Below are 17,397 nucleotides of genomic sequence, written 5' to 3' on the forward strand. Positions count from 1 at the left end.
TGCGAGATATATATAGATCACCGCAGCTTACAGTACATTATTGTTGACACTCAATTTTGGATATCCATTTTTTTATTAATTAAGCTTCCGTAAAAATAATAATAAAAATGTAATGGTATGAAAATATTATTATTATTATTATTATTATTATTTATTTATTTATTGATTGATGAAACAAAATTTTTTTTATTTCATTTGGCATATTCACTACACAAATATTGTTCCTTATAAAAAATTAAATTTATATATATATGTAAATATTTACTACTTGTTTTATCCTTTGACAAATTTATACCTAGTAATTATCATTGTTATGGATTGAATTGTTTTTTTCCCGATCAAATACATTTTCTACTGTTAAAGTAAATATTCTGTATATTATTCAAAATTAAGAAGTTTAATTAAATAATTAGTTACTAATTCATACCATTTTTATTTTTATTTTTAAAAAATGACTAATTTTGTCATATAATTTAGTTTGGCAAAGTATTTATTTTTAATTTAAGTAATTATGACTATTTAATAAAGAAGTAATTTATAATTTAAATAGGTTAATTTGAGCAAAAACTTGACAATCCAAGTCCCCTAAAATTAGCCAATCCGTCTATGCCACATAGGATGCCTATGAATTGGGTGTTTCTTCAGTTTAATCTCATCCCTTCAATTTGATCTAATGGCTCTCATAATTTAATTTTTTTTTAACTTTTATATTTTTCTTTTTACATATATATATAATTTTTTTACAACCGTCCGATCAAATGATGGGACGGCTCAAAACAAATCAAAAACTTTTGCAAAACCAAAACACCACACACGCTTCTCTTTCTTTCAGTTTTCCCACACCCACATGCCAAATCCTTCTTCTCTCTCATCTCTCTTTCCCCTTTCTCCTATCGTCAAAAACCAAAACACCACATACGCTCCTCAGTGAGCTTAACATTGTCCCATGTATTTAATTTCATCCTGATTTTGTTCCAAGTACCTGACTCTCACCTCGTTTTTACTTAGTTCTTAATTCTTTTTGGCAACTCCAAGCTTTGTTTCGAATTTCATCAAAACGTTCCCTTTAGTGTGTGTACAGTTCTACGTTTCTTGGATGGTTGTTTTGTGCATTTAAGAGAATTGAAAAGACTCCTCCTGTTACTCTTAGAGGACTGCAATTAGCATGCTATCTTTCCAAAAAAAAGTGTTGTTAGCAATATGCTTCTTGACATTTTTTCTTTGTAGCCACGAGATGTTATCTCTGCATAAGTTTGTGATCATACTATACACTTCTTAAAATGCTATGTAAATTTTTACCCTCCATACAATTTAGGATATGTCACTTAATGTTATCAATTTATGCAACTTTATATCCAATTAAATGACAATGAGGAGGATTCTTAAGTTGTGCATCCCTCTGTTATTCCTAATATTGAATGTTGGTTGCAGTGGTCTTGTTTCCAGATTTATGTTATTTATACTACTATGAATCTTATCCCATTAGTATCCTGTTTGTCAATTTTCTTGGGGAAAATTATGTTTCTATAAGTGAGCTGTACCTCTATCTATTTTGATTAGTGTAGTATGAGAAAGAACAATGGTCATTTGTAGTATTGTCATATGGGATAGGAACAGTGCACTTGATCGACTGTGTACTTTGCTGAACAATAAATTATTATTATTTTTACTTAAAACTCATGTCTCCATTAATATGTATATTCCATTCGGCTAATATTATCCTGCTACTTTTAGATTATTCAATTAGTTCCGATTTCTCATTTTATCTCTTCTTTGTTTCATGTATTATCGGAGGGCTGGAGTTTCCACTTTTAAAATCTTTTTTGGCCCAATGTTTTGGGCCAACAGCTATTAGGATCGCCAGAGCTTGGAGTCTCGTAAATTAAGAGTCCAACGTTCCTTAACCTTTGTTCTTATTATATTATTCCGTTATACTAACTCATTTTTACATATGTTTGCAGTTCTCTTAAGTTTTGATATATTTAATCCCTTGTCCTTTTTTATTTCGAGTTTTATCTGTGTGAAACAATAGTATTCGATAAGGAATTTGATAGTATGTTGTAAACTCTTGGCAATATCTTTAGAGTCGAATAGTAATAGCAATAATTTTTTTTTGAATAGATGAAAATTTAGTTTACTTAATATTCATTTAAGTGTTTAAGTTAAGGGGATAAGAAAATTAGATTTTTTTAAGAATAGATATGGCCTTGCACCATATTTTTGTAAAACAACATAATTATAGAATGAATCCCAATAGTTAGGCCATCTTAGATTCTTTTAATCAATTCCCTTATAAAATATTTTGGTATTAATATTTTGGCCATTTAAATTTTAAAGATATATATATATATATATAATTTGTTATTATTTCCATTTTATGGCCTAGATGTCTTACTAGTTTCCGTAATAAATTACTTCAAGATTTCAGATTCATAACAAGTTTAAAATGCAAGCTATATACATATATATATGTCATACATACAAGGTATTGTTTTATTTTTACACTAATTTTTACTAGATGTATTACTTTGTTGTACATAACATACTTTTATATATCTACTACCCCTTTATCAATGTTATTTTCATTCTTTCTGTAAACTCTCTCACTTTAATACACACATTATTTCACTACATATATATCTATTATCATTTTTTCCCTACACGTAAATAAAATAATAAGATCTTATAAGCTTCAAACAATATATATATATGCATATTTTATTTTATAGTAAATATATGTGGGATCATAAACTTTACATAATGTTTTAACACTTTTATACTATTTTTAGTTATGAAAACTCCATTTTATCTACTATTTTCTCGAATTATATTTACTATACAATGCACATGTGACTATATTTGACACCCATCTATTGTTATTTATTTATTTATTATACATCTTAATTCTAAATAATAAAGTAACAAATCGTCATGTCCTTCTAACTCAATATTTATAGAGAGATTATAATTTTTTTTACATATGGCAAACATATATTTATTACAAATATATTATTATTAATTTTATTTATTTATATATTTTATTATTTGTCTATTTATTATATACGTATATATGACATACTTTGTATTTTCAACATTTTCTCAAAACTAATGAAAACCTTTTTTGTTAATATTTTCTAAAGCAAACAAAAATGAATAAATATCCCTAAATCATTTTTGTAAAACTAAATTTAAGGACTATCTTTGGATAGGCCCTGAGGGATGCTTAACACCTTCCCCTCTAGTAATCAAATCCCTTACCTAGAATCTCACCGGTTTCGCAAATCAAAACAAAGTTTATATTTACATTTTTTAAATGGTTTTCCTAATATTTTTCCTTAAAATTAGGTGGAGACTCTAAACATTTTCAAAATCAGAGGCATAGCCACTTTTATGTTGCGAACTATTTCGACCCGTTCGAAAATAGGATGCGACAGTTTGGCGACTCTGCTGGGGAAGAGCATGTACTTAGCATTTTAAGTTTTAACCTTAGTAAAATTTAGTTTTAGAATTAAGAGATATTTATTTATTATTTGTCTATTATTTTCTTTAATTTTTTTAATCGTGATTTGTTATACTACTCTTCATTTGAAAGGACGCAAGCTAAATTCAAACTTGTGTTCCTTGTTTATTTGAAAACACTACATGCTACTGCTTTCCTTACACTGTCACTTGCACTTTCTACCGAGTCCTTGGCCGTACACAATACACACACAGGTTCACGAGGGGAGTGTCTCACACTCTCCCAAACCTTCTTTTAGATTCCTTAGTTTTAGAGTTGGCGCAATATGATTAGTGTGCCTTCTCGCAAATATTCAGTCCCACTCTTGAACATCTAGGAAAAATCTTACTCTAGAAAGTAGGTCATGATGTATACACCTTAGCCAAGATGATCCAAGGCATCGTTTTTGCAATTCGGAAAGTCACCCTTTGTCAAAGGTTCACACCTGACAACATATTTTATGTGGAAGTTGTTATGAATGATCCAAACAAAAATACATGACGGATTTGGAATAAACATACTTATCATACCCCTTACCTTTCTTTCAGATGAATATCAACCAAAACCTCCCAAACATTGAGATGGTTGCTTCAGCCCCCCACATCATACAAAATTGGTGGCAAAATATTCGTAGGGCATACAGAACTAAGATTAGAAGGAATTTAGGTGCATTGTTGTCGCTCATGGGAATTCAAGACAACAAGATCCTCATTATGCTACTGATGGAGTTTTGGGATCCAAGCACAATGACCTTTAAGTTTTTGGATTTTGAGATCACTCCAACACTAGAAGAGTTTAGTAATTTTTTGGAATTACCAATAAAAGGAAAGACACCGATATGTCCATTAACCATAAGTACAGGAGATTTTCTTGGGCTGTTAGGGATGCATATCTTGCTATCACTAAGGAATGCAGAAAATGGAAAGGTAAAGTTGGATTTTCTTTTCCAAAGATTTGGTCGTCTTGAGAGCTTTCATAAACACCAAGATGAATTTGCCTGCACTCATAAGCAATGGATACATATGCGGTCGAGGATATTTGTGATGACCTTTTTGGGGGCTATGGTATTCCCAATAAGGTTCCATTCAATAAATATCAACATTTTGCCGATAGTAATAGACCTTTTTGCGGTGCCGCATAACTATTCCTTGGTGCATATGATTCTTGCCGAAGTATTTCGATCATTGTCAGTATGCACAAGGGGATATAACTTCTTTGGGGGTTGCAATTTTTTATTATATATCTAGGCAATAGAGCACTTCTATTACCGAGAACCACGAATGGACTACTCTATAGATTCCCGTAACAAGATTCAGAGCCACAATGATCGTCTTAGATTTTGGGGTGCACCTATCGGAGAGGAAGAGTGACGTTTGTTTTTGACCAACCTCACAAGATATTCTATCCACTGGAAGTATTATTGGACAAGAGGATTGTTTTTGTCAGGACGCAACATCTCTATTTCATTGAGTTGATCGGGCTAGGAGGTATTCAATCATATGCTCCTCTCCGAGTTTTATGATAATTTGGACTTGTATAAGACATACCTCTATGGGCAAATATGGCATTACATGAGGATAATCTCATTTCGGTCCCAACAGCACGAATAAGAAATTTGTAATTGAAATGAGATTACATGATTATGATAAATGCAGGAAATAAAAAATAGTGCACGCCAGAGTATTATGTGTGGCGTACCACTGTGAGCCATTTGTCTCAACCAAGTATAGAGGGTATTGGAGGTGTTGTGGACAACCGGTGGGTTGACTGGGTTAGGGAGAAGGTACTCCATCACATAGAAATCACAATACCAATGTACAATCAAATAATTCCAGGATCGTTAGATCATTTGATACAAATGATAGATGAAGATCTAGAAGAGGGGCCCAAAGAAGATCCAAGTGAATAACCAGAGGAGCTAGAAAAGGAAGATTCGAAAGAAGATCCAGAAGAGGATCCAGAGGAAGAATCTCACTATGAGTATGGTTCTATAGGGTTCGACGAAGGGGTAGGATCAAACCAGATTGACGAATCCTCGGAGTACCATCTAGGGCCATATTATGATTACGACGATGATGACGACGCTCTAACATGGCCTTAGATTTCCTTCTTATATGTACTCTGTCATCCCTTTGTTCACCTTATGGCCTCCATGTACTTTCATTTTTAGGTTTCCGCCCATCCACTTTATTGTAAGATCCAAGTCATCTTTGATTAATGAAAATTATGTTTATTCCAAATCCAAAATGTGTTTGAATGGATCATTTATCATAAAACTGATTGCAACATAGGCCAACCTCTAGCAAAAAGAGGCTCCGTATTAGGACACGTTTGAATGTCGCTAAATTAGTGTATATATGTTGTATATTTATTGTACTTTTAAATATCTCCCAAACTAACATAGTTTCCTTTTTTCTTTCTTTTATTTTGTTTTGTTAATCTCCAAAAGAACGTTGATTTGTATAGACTTGCAAACTGACTGACTCACGATACATCCTTTGATCAAGGGGAAAGATGACAGGCAGACAAGAATTTAATGCTGCTACAAACATAATGATACTAATAGAGAATCCAAAGGGTTCTCAAAATGTGGCTGACACTCAAAACGATGAGAAAATGACTCACATGGCACAAGAGCTTGAGATCTTAAGAGAGGAATTACGTCAAGTGCGAGACTTGGACAAACTTTCGGCTACTACCTTCCCAACTTTCAAGATGCCCAGCTACTTCCCAAGAGCTGACTTGCCTTCTACAGATTCTCCAAATATGCCTAAACATGCTCCCGCTCATGGTCAAGAACCACTAGCTCATCCATCTGCAATCAGGACTGTTCTTGAACTTCCTACTCAAGACCCTGCCACACCTACCTACCCAACAACACAACAGATATTTGGAGCACATATCACTACCCCTTACAATTCACAAATGCCATTGTATATGCCATTAAGGCTCCTACTTTTATGACACCGACTAGGGTCAAGGTCCCGTATGAGGTTGACCAATATGCAGAGATGGATAAGTATGCCCGATTAAAAGAAGATAAGTCAATAGACGCCCAACTTCGAGGTCTAAGAAAGGCGTTAAAAAACTTATAAGTCACTAGGGGAACAGAAAGCCTAGATTACAATGACTTATGCATCCACCTAGACATTGACATGCCGGTAGGATATAAGCCACCAAAGTTTGACATATTTGATGGAAAGGGAAACCGTCACGCATATCCTAGGGCACATTGTGACAAGTTAGTCGGTGTAGGGAGAAATTACCAGCATGGAGGACAATCCTACCGATACCCCAACAATCCTTAAATTGTTGCACATAGTCCATACACCTCGTACCCGGTATATAATACCCGACCACACTATAATCCACCTCGAGTACCAATATACCAAAGTCCAATAAGACCACATGTCCCACTCCTAGCACCAACCCACCAAAATGGACTAGAATATGCGCCAAGACCATATCCAAATCTCGAAGCCAGAAATACTCGCACCTACACACCCATTGCCGAACCTTATGCTCAATTGTTTGAAAGTCTGAGGATAGAAGGAGTACTATAGCCAGTTGATGGAAAACTCCCCGACCCAATCCCTTACAATTTTAATGGAAACAAGCGATGCACTTACCACTTGAGAATCCAAGGACACGACACAAAAGATTATTACGGCTTGAAGAACCAAGTTGAGTCTTTGATCAGGAAAGGAATAATAAAATGCACTCCAAAACCTCTGAATGTGAACAACAACCCTTTAATAAATCATGAGAATCGATAAGTCAACATGATTTCTCTAGAAGAAGAGTACAACTTGGGAGAAACCATCAAGCCTGTCTGGAACGCTGAAGAAGTTGCCACTGCATCTCCAGTGCAACCTTTTATCACTATTAAACTTAGGGAACCTCTTACCGTCCAAACATATTTCTCGAGAGTTGTAGTAACCACTGCAGTTGCTAGAAAGGCTGATTTGACACCAAAGGAGTCCCACGGGGTTACAAAATAGAAGCCAAGGGCAAGATGATTGATGCCACTATGGCTCATAGAATGACTAGGATGGGAAGGTGCTATGCTCTAGAGGATCTAAATTGAGGAGTTCTTGGGAAGGAACATAATCCCTAGAAGAAAGTTACCGAGCTAAAGTCATAGAATCTTGGAGGAAGATACAGCCAAAAGACTATTCAGTCGAGGAGTAACTGAAGAAGATGTCGGCTCATATATCCATAATGTCTTTACTATTGACTTCTGAGGCACATAGGAATGCTTTGATGGAGGTGTTAAATAGGGTTTGCATTCCAAAAGAGACCACAAGGGAAACCTTAGCTGCAACAATTGGACGAGTGGTGGAATCTAACAAAATCTCTTTCCATGATAATGAGCTACCAATGGAAGGGGGACACAACAAAGCACTTTATATCGCGGTCAAATATTATGATAAGATTGTGACTTGAGTTCTAATTGATAGCAGTTCTAAATATAATATCTGCCCTTTCACAACTCTGAGAGTTTTAGGCTTGAATATAGGAGATATAGAGGAAAGTCGTGTAAAGGTTAGAGCTTTTGATGGAGCACAGAGAAGCGTCATTGGAGAAATCCATCTCACATTACAAGTGGGACCAATAGAATTTCCTGTCTTATTTCAAGTGATGGATGTGTCATCGAACTACAACCTGGTACTGGGAAGACCATGGGTCCATATGGCAAAAGCAGTTCCTTCAATACTTCATCAATGTGTAAAGTTTGAGTAGGGTCACGCAAAAGTTACCATTCATGGGGAGCTCAATCACCCCATCTATTTTGTCAATTCTGTTCCAGCCACTGAGGAATTAGATGGAGCCACTTTTCACACTTTAGAAATAATTAAAGCTGTGAGGGTTGATGAGAAGTTAAAGTCAGTTGATGTGAAATTGTCAGGAGCAGTGAAGATGGTCGCGGAAGAGATGTTGAAATACGGGTATCAGCCTAAGACCGGGCTTAGACCCAGGGACAATGACATAGTTGAACCCATCCAGCTGAAGCATCAGAAAGGTACCACTGGACTCGGATATAGATCTACATTGGGACGAGTCCACAACACATTTCTTTCTTAATGGAGAAATCCTATATAGGAGGACTCCAGATTTAGGACTACTGAGATGTGTTGACGCCAAGGAAGCGACGAGGTTTTTAGAAGAAATACTTGAAGGAACATGTAGACCTCATATGAATGGGTTCACTCTAGCCAAGAAGATATTAAGAGCTGAATACTTTTGGATGACCATGGAGAGAGATAACATTCGATATGTGTAGAAGTGTCATCTATGCCAAGTGCATGGAGATTTTTTACGAGTTCCACCAAATGAGCTCAATGTTATGGGTTCCCTTTGGCCATTTGCCGCTTAGGGCATGGATGTAATTGGACCCATAGAGCCTCCTGCATCAAATAGACATCGTTTCATCCTTGTGGCTATCGATTATTTCATAAAATGGGTCGAATCTTTGACATATAAGGCAGTAACTAAGAAAGTCGTGGCAGACTTTGTTCGCAACAATATCATTTGTCGATTTGGGATTCCAGAATCAATTATAACAGATAATGCGACCAATCTCAACAACGATCTTATGAAAGAAATTTGTGAGCGGTTTAAAATTGTTCATAGAAATTCCACAACTTATCGGGCGCAGATGAATGAAGTTGTTGAAGTTGAAAACAAGAATATCAAGAAGATTTTAAGAAAGATAGTGTATAGTCACAGAAAATGGCACGAGAATTTACCATATGCTCTGCTTGGTTATCGTACCACAATCAGAACTTCCGCTAGGGTAACTCCTTATATGTTGGTTTATGGTTCAGAAGCAGTAATACTTGCTGAAGTGGAAATACCATCTTTGAGGATTATTCAAGAGGTCGGTTTAGATGATGCAGAATGGATTCGCAGCAGGATTGAACAATTGATGCTCATTGATAAGAAAAGAATGGACGTAGTTTGTCATGGTCAACTTTATCAAAACAGAATGTCCAAAGCATTCAACAAGAAGGTCAAACCTCGACAGTTCATATGAGGACAATTAGTATTGAAGAAGATATTTCCTCACCAAGGAGAAGCTAAAGGGAAATTTGCACCAAATTGGCACGGTCCTTACATGGTTCATAGAGTATTATCTAGAGGAGCAGTAATCTTGGCAGAAATGGATGGCACAGTGAGCACGAAGCCAATCAACTCAGACTCCATCAAGAAGTACTACATATGAAGACATCAAGACTAGCATTCATTTTTTTTACTCTTACATTCCATGTAACAGAACTACATCTCAACCTGAATTCCCAAGTGGGGTACGTATGCAGCCCACACCGGGTTTGGTCCTTTCTTAGAAAATCCCAAAATAGCATTTCCATGTATATAGAACTACGCTCAACCTGACTTTCCTCGGAGGGATACGTAGGCAATCCTTGTCGGATTTGGTCTATTCATATTTTTATTTCTCAATTATATTTGAACGACATTCTGACCTGATTCCACTTGGATACGTAGAAAGTTTGAGTCAGGCTCGATCATTGCAATATTTTACTTTTCTATTATACTCGAACTACATTATGACCTGATTCTGCTTGGATATGTAGGAAGCCTGAGTCAGGCTCGATCATTGCATCATGTATTTTTATTCTTATATTTACCCCTTTGTTATTGAACTAAGTCCTGACCTGATTCCACTTGGATACGTAGGCAGCTTGAGTTAGGCTCGGTCATTGCATTGCATAATGTTCATTTTACATCCTCGAACTACGTACAGACATGATTCCTATTTGAGGATACGTAGGCAACCTTAAGGGTTCGGTCATACCTTAGAAAACCCTCTTTTAATTAGGTATAATTAGAACATGAAGGATCTCGCAAATGAGTCAAGAGAAGCGTCGTCAAAAGACAAGACTACAAGAAAGATTACATTTCGATATGGAGACAAGACTACAAGAAAGATTACATTTCGATAGGGAAAAGCTTGATGGACTTCGAAGCATGTCACAACCTTAAGTGATAAAGGATTACTCTCTCTCTCTATATATATATATATACATAATATATATATATATATATATATATATATATATATATATATATATAAATATGACATACTCATTTGCTAAGAATAATTTGTTTTAATATATATACTTCTCTACTATTCCACCTACCAAGTTCTAGGTTAAGATACAGACGAACTAAAGAAGTATTGGAGGTTTCCAGTGACGAAGTCTGAATCCGCGAGTCGATATAAATCAACCCCCTCCCTCCCAAATTAATTTTTTTTGAGTGCACGAAAACAAAAGATCAAGGAAGACAACCTCAAGTCTAGGGGAGGACTAAAGACGCCATTCGACTTCTCAAAATCATAAGCCAAAATATCCTTTCCTTACCTTATTTATCGAAAATACTTTATACTTGTATTTATAGTTTAAAAGATTTCCTTTTAAATCTTTGCAGGTACGATCGAGATCCGGATCAAAACACTGAAGACAAGAAGGCCTCCATAGGATAAATAGGATAGCTTACTTTTGTCAAAAATAACTGCATCAATTGGAGCTTGTCATCTAACCTCGTCAACAACTCCTCCGTTGGAGAATATCGTCTAACTGCGTCAAATAAGCTTCCCCGATTGGAGAACGCCATCTAACATCATTCAAACTCCGCCGTCTAGAGGTTATATATAGCAAACATCGTCCAAACTCCATCCTCTGGAGGCTTCATAGAGCAAACGTCGTCTGGAGGCTACACAGAGCAAACGTCATCCAAACTCCATCGTCTAGAGGTTGTACATATCAAACCTCATCAAACTATGCCGATCAGGAACATGCATACAACATCATCGTACATCTACAGTTAAATTCCATGTTGCAAGTTTTACATCATCGGATATAGGCGTTACAATACAAGTTTTACATCGCCGGACACAGGTATTATATTTACAAGTCTTACACCTCCAGATATAGGCGTTACATTTACAAGTCTTACACCGCCGGATACAGGCGTTACATTTTCAAGGTTTACACTGCCGGATACAGGCGTTACATTTACAAGTCTTACACCGCCGGATACAGGCGTTACATTACAAGTTTTAAACCGCCGGATACAAGCATTTCATTATAAGTTTTACATCGCCGGATGCAGGCATTACATTTACATGCTCTACACCGCTAGATACAGGCATTATATTACAAGCTTTACACAGCCGGATGCAGGCATTACATTACAATCGCTCCTCCAGCCGAAGGTTTTACATTATCAGTTACTTTGCTTACATCCCATTCATCCGACGAAATAGACATCAACAATCGTTTGGATATCTACACTTTACTCTTTATATTAATATTTTAATTTATTATTTTTGAACTGCGACAGGTACTTTTTACCCTTTTACCTATTTTACAAGACACCGCATTATAACGTGGAATTTCCTCTAAGCAGCAAACTAGGGTAAACTAGTGGAATGTCAAGCATCCCTAGCTATGTCAAGGATTCTCTTTCAGAAATCAAACTCGACTTGATTTTCAAAGTTTGGATTTGAATTTTATGCATAACTCTTTCACGTCTCAATATCATCATAACTCGATATTGGGGCAATTTGTTTTAAAAATTCATGTTCTTTTCTCTACCATAGGTCTTCAGTAGTAATTTCTACGAAGAACTTCTCATTCCAAGTTACTCTATAGAATTACATCCGGCCTGATTTCCACCTTTAAGGATGTACAGGTAATCTCAGATTGAGCACGACCATGTTCGTTCTATTCGTGCTAATAATCTTCAGACCTCATCACCCAAAAAGTCACTATTACCATAATTTGATATTGGGGAAAATTTTTAATTCAATCAAAATTTGCTATGTTTTTAATCTCGAACTACATATGGCTAGAAATCTCATAAAACCTGAGATATGTAGGCAGCTCAGAAGGCAAAGTTCGGCCATAGCTCCGTATAAAGAAAAACCTTGTGTCAAGTGGTTGCTCAAAAGATGTTTGATTGGTGACCCAAAATTGATTTGTATCAATATTTCTTTGTCCACAGCTTCTTTACTCTCCTCTATGGACAAAGAAAGAGGCAAGTTGTTGACACTCAATTTTGGCTATCAATTTTTTTTATTAATTAAGCTTTCGTAAAAATAATAATAAAATTGTAATGGTATGAAACTATTATTATTATTATTATTTTTTTATTATTATTTTTTTTTGATGAAAAAAAAACTTTTTTATTTCATTCAGCAAATTCACTACATAAATATTGTTTCTTATAAAAAATTTAATTTATAAATATATGTAAATATTTACTACTTGTTTTATCCGTTGACAAATTTATACCTAGTAATTATCATTGTTATGGATTAAATTGTTTTTTTTCCGATCAAATATATTTTCTATTGTTAAAGTAAATATTCTGTATATTATTCAAAATTAAGAATTTAATTAAATAATTAATTACTAATTCATACCATTTTTTATTTTTATTTTTTTAAAAATGACTAATTTTGTCATATAATTTAGTTTGGCAAAGTAATTATTTTTAATTTAAATAATTATGACTATTTAATAAAGAAGTAATTTATAATTTAAATAGGTTAATTTGAGCAAAAACTTGACAATCCAAGTCCCCTAAAATTAGTCAATCCGTCTATGCCACATAAGATGCCTATGAATTGGGTGTTTCTTCAGTTTAATCTCATCCCTTCAATTTGATCTAATGGTTCTCATAATTTAGTTTTTTTAACTTTTATATTTGCCTTTTTACATATATATATATATATATATGTATATTTTACAACCTTCCGATCAAATGATCGGACCGCTAAAACAAATCAGAAACTTTTGGAAAAACCAAAACACCACACATACTCTTCTTTCTTTCAGTTTTCTCACACCTATACGCCAAATCCTTCTTCTCTCTCATCGCTCTTTCCCCTTTCTCCTGTGTCAAATCTTCCTCTTATCCACCTCCTTCTTCTCCTTTCAATTTTCAGAAAATCCGCCTGGCATCATGGGCGAAATTTCCTCCAAACAGCAACTTTAAGTCAAAGACAAAGAAAGGTAAGATCTGTGAAATCTTTTCTCATCTTCTCCTTGTTGGCCTCATAAATGCCTTTGATATTAATTCAAATAAAAAAAATTTAACTTCAGATTTTGTCTATAACTAACAAGGTTTTCGCTCTCCAAAGAGACACACACAGAAAGAGAGATCCGAGAGAAAAAAAATTGACCTAAAAAAAATCCATTTTTGAAACTGATTCAAAAAAAAACAGTAGCAATACTCTCTACTGCAAGGTTTGGATTCCAAAGATCACTCTGTCTTTTATTTTTTTTTGGCTTTGAATTAAAGTTTGGAAAGGAGTTCGGAATTGAGAATCCTTGACAAGAATTACTTTAGTTTGCTGCTCTGGAAAAGGTCAGTAATCACCCTCGTTTTTGTCTCATTTCAGTTTTTGGAACTAATTTTAACTATCTGGATCTTTATTTTTATTTTTTTGTCTTCTGCTCAACTCTCTGTTTTAAATATTGTGTTGGAATATGCCTCATTTTATTTTATTCAGAAATCTGCTTGTTACTGGTTAAAGGAGACTAGTAATGCTTAAAAATTAACTATTAACTCGGCTAGTCGAACATGTGATTAATCTTTAACGCTCGTCTCGATTCTGTGTTTGTATTTTCTTATATTTTTAATTTTCTTCCCTAAGTTTAAGCAATAGTTGCTTGCTGTGTAATCCAAAATCTCCTCCCTGTTCATGTGTTGCTGACAGATTTTATCAGTAACAAGTTGCCAAGGTGATTTGAAAATATCTAATGTAAAGAAAGGTTAAGTATTAAAGCGAGAATCACACTTTGTATTATTATTTTGATGCAACATTATTGACGTTTATGTGCTTATCATGTTTGAGTGTCTAACAAAGGTAGAAGAAGACGGATAGTTCGATCTGATATGAATCGATCCCCAAATAACTAAATTAGTAATTGACATTTGTTTGTTAGCAATTCTTTAGATGCTCAAGTGTGTGATGTATTCATTAAATATTGTTTAATATTAGCAGTAAGTAAAAAGATAGGAGAAATGATTGTTGTTAATCTTGATTCGAGTTACCCGGTGTCTCATCTTCTCGAGCTAAGGTAAATATGCATGTTGCGGATAAATTTCTCAGGCTTAGTAAGTAAGCATTCCAAAGAGTCTTGTCATATTACAAACCTTGATATCCTTAAAAGCTTTTGAATGATTTGAATAGGTTCTCCAGTAACTCTTTTTTTTCAAGGAATAGGCTGCTGGAGATTCAATTTTGTCAAAACTATCCAGTTTTATGCTAGTGTTGATTTTGCCGGTCTTTCCTGATCACGAAAAATCAAAAAGCATAGTCTTCTCTCAATTGAAGTTGCTGGAAAGGTTTTTTCATTCTAAAGTTCTCTTCTAAAGCATGTTTATCTAATTAAGAGTGGCTGCGTATGAGTGATGTAGTTAAGGATGACTAGCCTATTCTCTTTACCATGACTAGCCCATTTGCTTTACCATGACTAGCTCAGTTCATCTCGCATTAGGTAAAACTATGTAAGGTAAAAGTACTTTGGTCATTCTCGAAAGACCATCATAACCAAAATGTATATTTCATTGTGGTAATAATTGAATTTTATGGTTGCCCACATAATTAAACTTTTATATTTTAAAATAGCATCTTAGCCAAATCTCTTATATACTTGCTTTGGTGCGTGTTCACGTTTGTTTGCATATCTACATTCTGAACCATTTGTTAAGAATTATGGCTTTAACATTCAGGTTTAAGATATTGTATTAACCTAAATTTCAACTTAAGATTTATGGTCGTTTAAACGTCTTCATTTTTTGTTTAATCTTGTGTTTTAAATGTCTAAAATTAAGTCTCTCGACCCGAAGTCAATCTGTAAATAGTCTATATCATGTTGTGACTAGAAGATCTTCTGTTAACACATAACATTATGCATTTGATATAGCTGAGCTTAGTCCTTCCGCTGATAATCTAAGTTGTTCGCCATTTTAGTGTTATACATGATTCTGTGAGCTTAACTTTGTCCCATGTATTTAATTTCATCCTGATTTTGTTCCAAGTACCTGACTCTCACCTCGTTTTTACTTAGTTCTTAATTCTTTTCGGCAACTCCAAGCTTTGTTTCAAATTTCATTAAAGTGTTCCCTTTAGTGTGTGTACAGTTCTATGTTTCTTGGATGGTTGTTCTGTGCATTTAAGAGAATTGAAAAGACTCCTCCTGTTACTCTTAGAGGGATGCAATTAGCATGCTATCTTTCCAAAAAAAAGTGTTGTTAGCAATATGCTTCTTCACATTTTTGCTTTGTAGCCACGAGATGTTTTCTCTGCATAAGTTTGTGATCATACTATACACTTCTTAAAATGCTATGTAAATTTTTACCCTCCATATCAATTTAGGATATGTCACTTAATGTTATCAATTTATGCAACTTTATATCCAATTAAATGACAATGAGGAGGATTCTTAAGTTGTGTATCCCTTTGTTATTCCTAATATTGAATGTTGGTTGCAGTGGTCTTGTTTTCAGATTCATGTTATTTATACTACTATGAATCTTATCCCATTAGTATCCTGTTTGTCAATTTTCTTGGGGAAAATTATGTTTCTATAAGTGAGCTGTACCTCTATCTATTTTGATTAGTGTAGTATGAGAAAGAACAATGGTCATTTGTAGTATTGTCATATGGGATAGCTTTAGGGTGTGATATTCCCTTAAATGCTTCCGTCTACAACTGGACAAGGGAGCACTTTTCCGATCCTAGGAACAGTGCACTTGATCGACTGTGTACTTTGCTGAACAATAAATTATTATTATTTTTTACTTAAAACTCATGTCTCCATTAATATGTATATTTCATTCGGCTAATATTATCCTGCTACTTTTAGATTATTCAATTAGTTTCTAATTCTCATTTTATCTCTTCTTTGTTTCATGTACAACCAGAGGGCTGGAGTTTCCACTTTTAAACTCATTTTTGGCCCAATGTTTTGGGCCAACAGTTATTAGGATCGTCAGAGCTCGGAGTCTCGTAAATTAAGAGTCCAACGTTCCTTAACCTTTGTTCTTATTATATTATTCCGTTATACTAACTCATTTTTACATATGTATGCAGTTCTCTTAAGTTTTGATAAATTTAATCTCTTGTCCTTTTTTATTTCGAGTTTTATCTGTGTGATACAATAGTATTCGATAAAAAAATTGATAGTATGTTGTAAACTCTTGGCAATATCTTTAGAGTCGAATAATAATAACAATATATTTTTTTGAATAGATGAACATTTAGTTTACTTAATATTCATTTAAGTGTTTAAGTTATGGGGATAAGAAAATCTATTGCTTAAAATTTTCAAATGGGTTAGAAACTAGTTCAAAGGCTAAGAAAATTAGATTTTTTGAAGAATAGATATGGCCTTGCACCATATTTTTGTAAAACAACATAATTATAGAATGAATCCCAATAGTTAGGCCATCATAGATTCTTTTAATCAATTCCCTTATAAAATATTTTGTTATTAATAATTTGGCCATTTAAATTATATATATATATATATATATATATATATATATATATATATATATATATATATATATATATATATATATATATATATATATATGTATATATATATATTACTAGTTTCCGTAATAAATTACTTCAAGATTTCAGATTCATAACAAGTTTAAAATGCAAGGTATATACATATATATATGTCATACATACAAGGTATTGTTTTATTTTTACACTAATTTTTACTAGATGTATTACTTTGTTGTACATAACATACTTTTATATATCTACTACCCCTTTATCAATGTTATTTTCATTCTTTCCGTAAACTCTCACACTTTAATACACACATTATTTCACTACATATATA

At 33.9% G+C, this 17,397-nt stretch overlaps 1 protein-coding gene and 1 long non-coding RNA gene across 2 annotated transcripts; both read left to right on the forward strand.

The window, feature by feature from the left end:
• Positions 1 to 8,879: 8,879 nt before the first annotated feature.
• LOC129871200 (uncharacterized) lies at positions 8,880 to 9,536 on the forward strand. Its single transcript, XM_055946086.1, has one exon. It carries the CDS (start codon positions 8,880 to 8,882, stop codon positions 9,534 to 9,536), a length of 657 nt encoding a protein of 218 aa, XP_055802061.1.
• Positions 9,537 to 13,312: 3,776 nt separating this feature from the next.
• Positions 13,313 to 16,673, forward strand: LOC129880500 (uncharacterized). The gene is made up of 2 exons (XR_008765408.1): positions 13,313 to 13,897; positions 16,463 to 16,673. It is a non-coding gene; the product is annotated as an uncharacterized LOC129880500 (long non-coding RNA).
• The last annotated feature ends 724 nt before the right edge of the window (positions 16,674 to 17,397 follow it).

The sequence above is a fragment of the Solanum dulcamara genome, chromosome 2, assembly GCF_947179165.1.
Source record: "Solanum dulcamara chromosome 2, daSolDulc1.2, whole genome shotgun sequence".
Taxonomy (NCBI): domain Eukaryota; kingdom Viridiplantae; phylum Streptophyta; class Magnoliopsida; order Solanales; family Solanaceae; genus Solanum; species Solanum dulcamara.

Bases quoted from the DNA above. Each gene is read 5' to 3' on its own strand.
- LOC129871200 (XM_055946086.1), top strand. From the start codon at position 8,880: ATGGATGTAATTGGACCCATAGAGCCTCCTGCATCAAATAGACATCGT.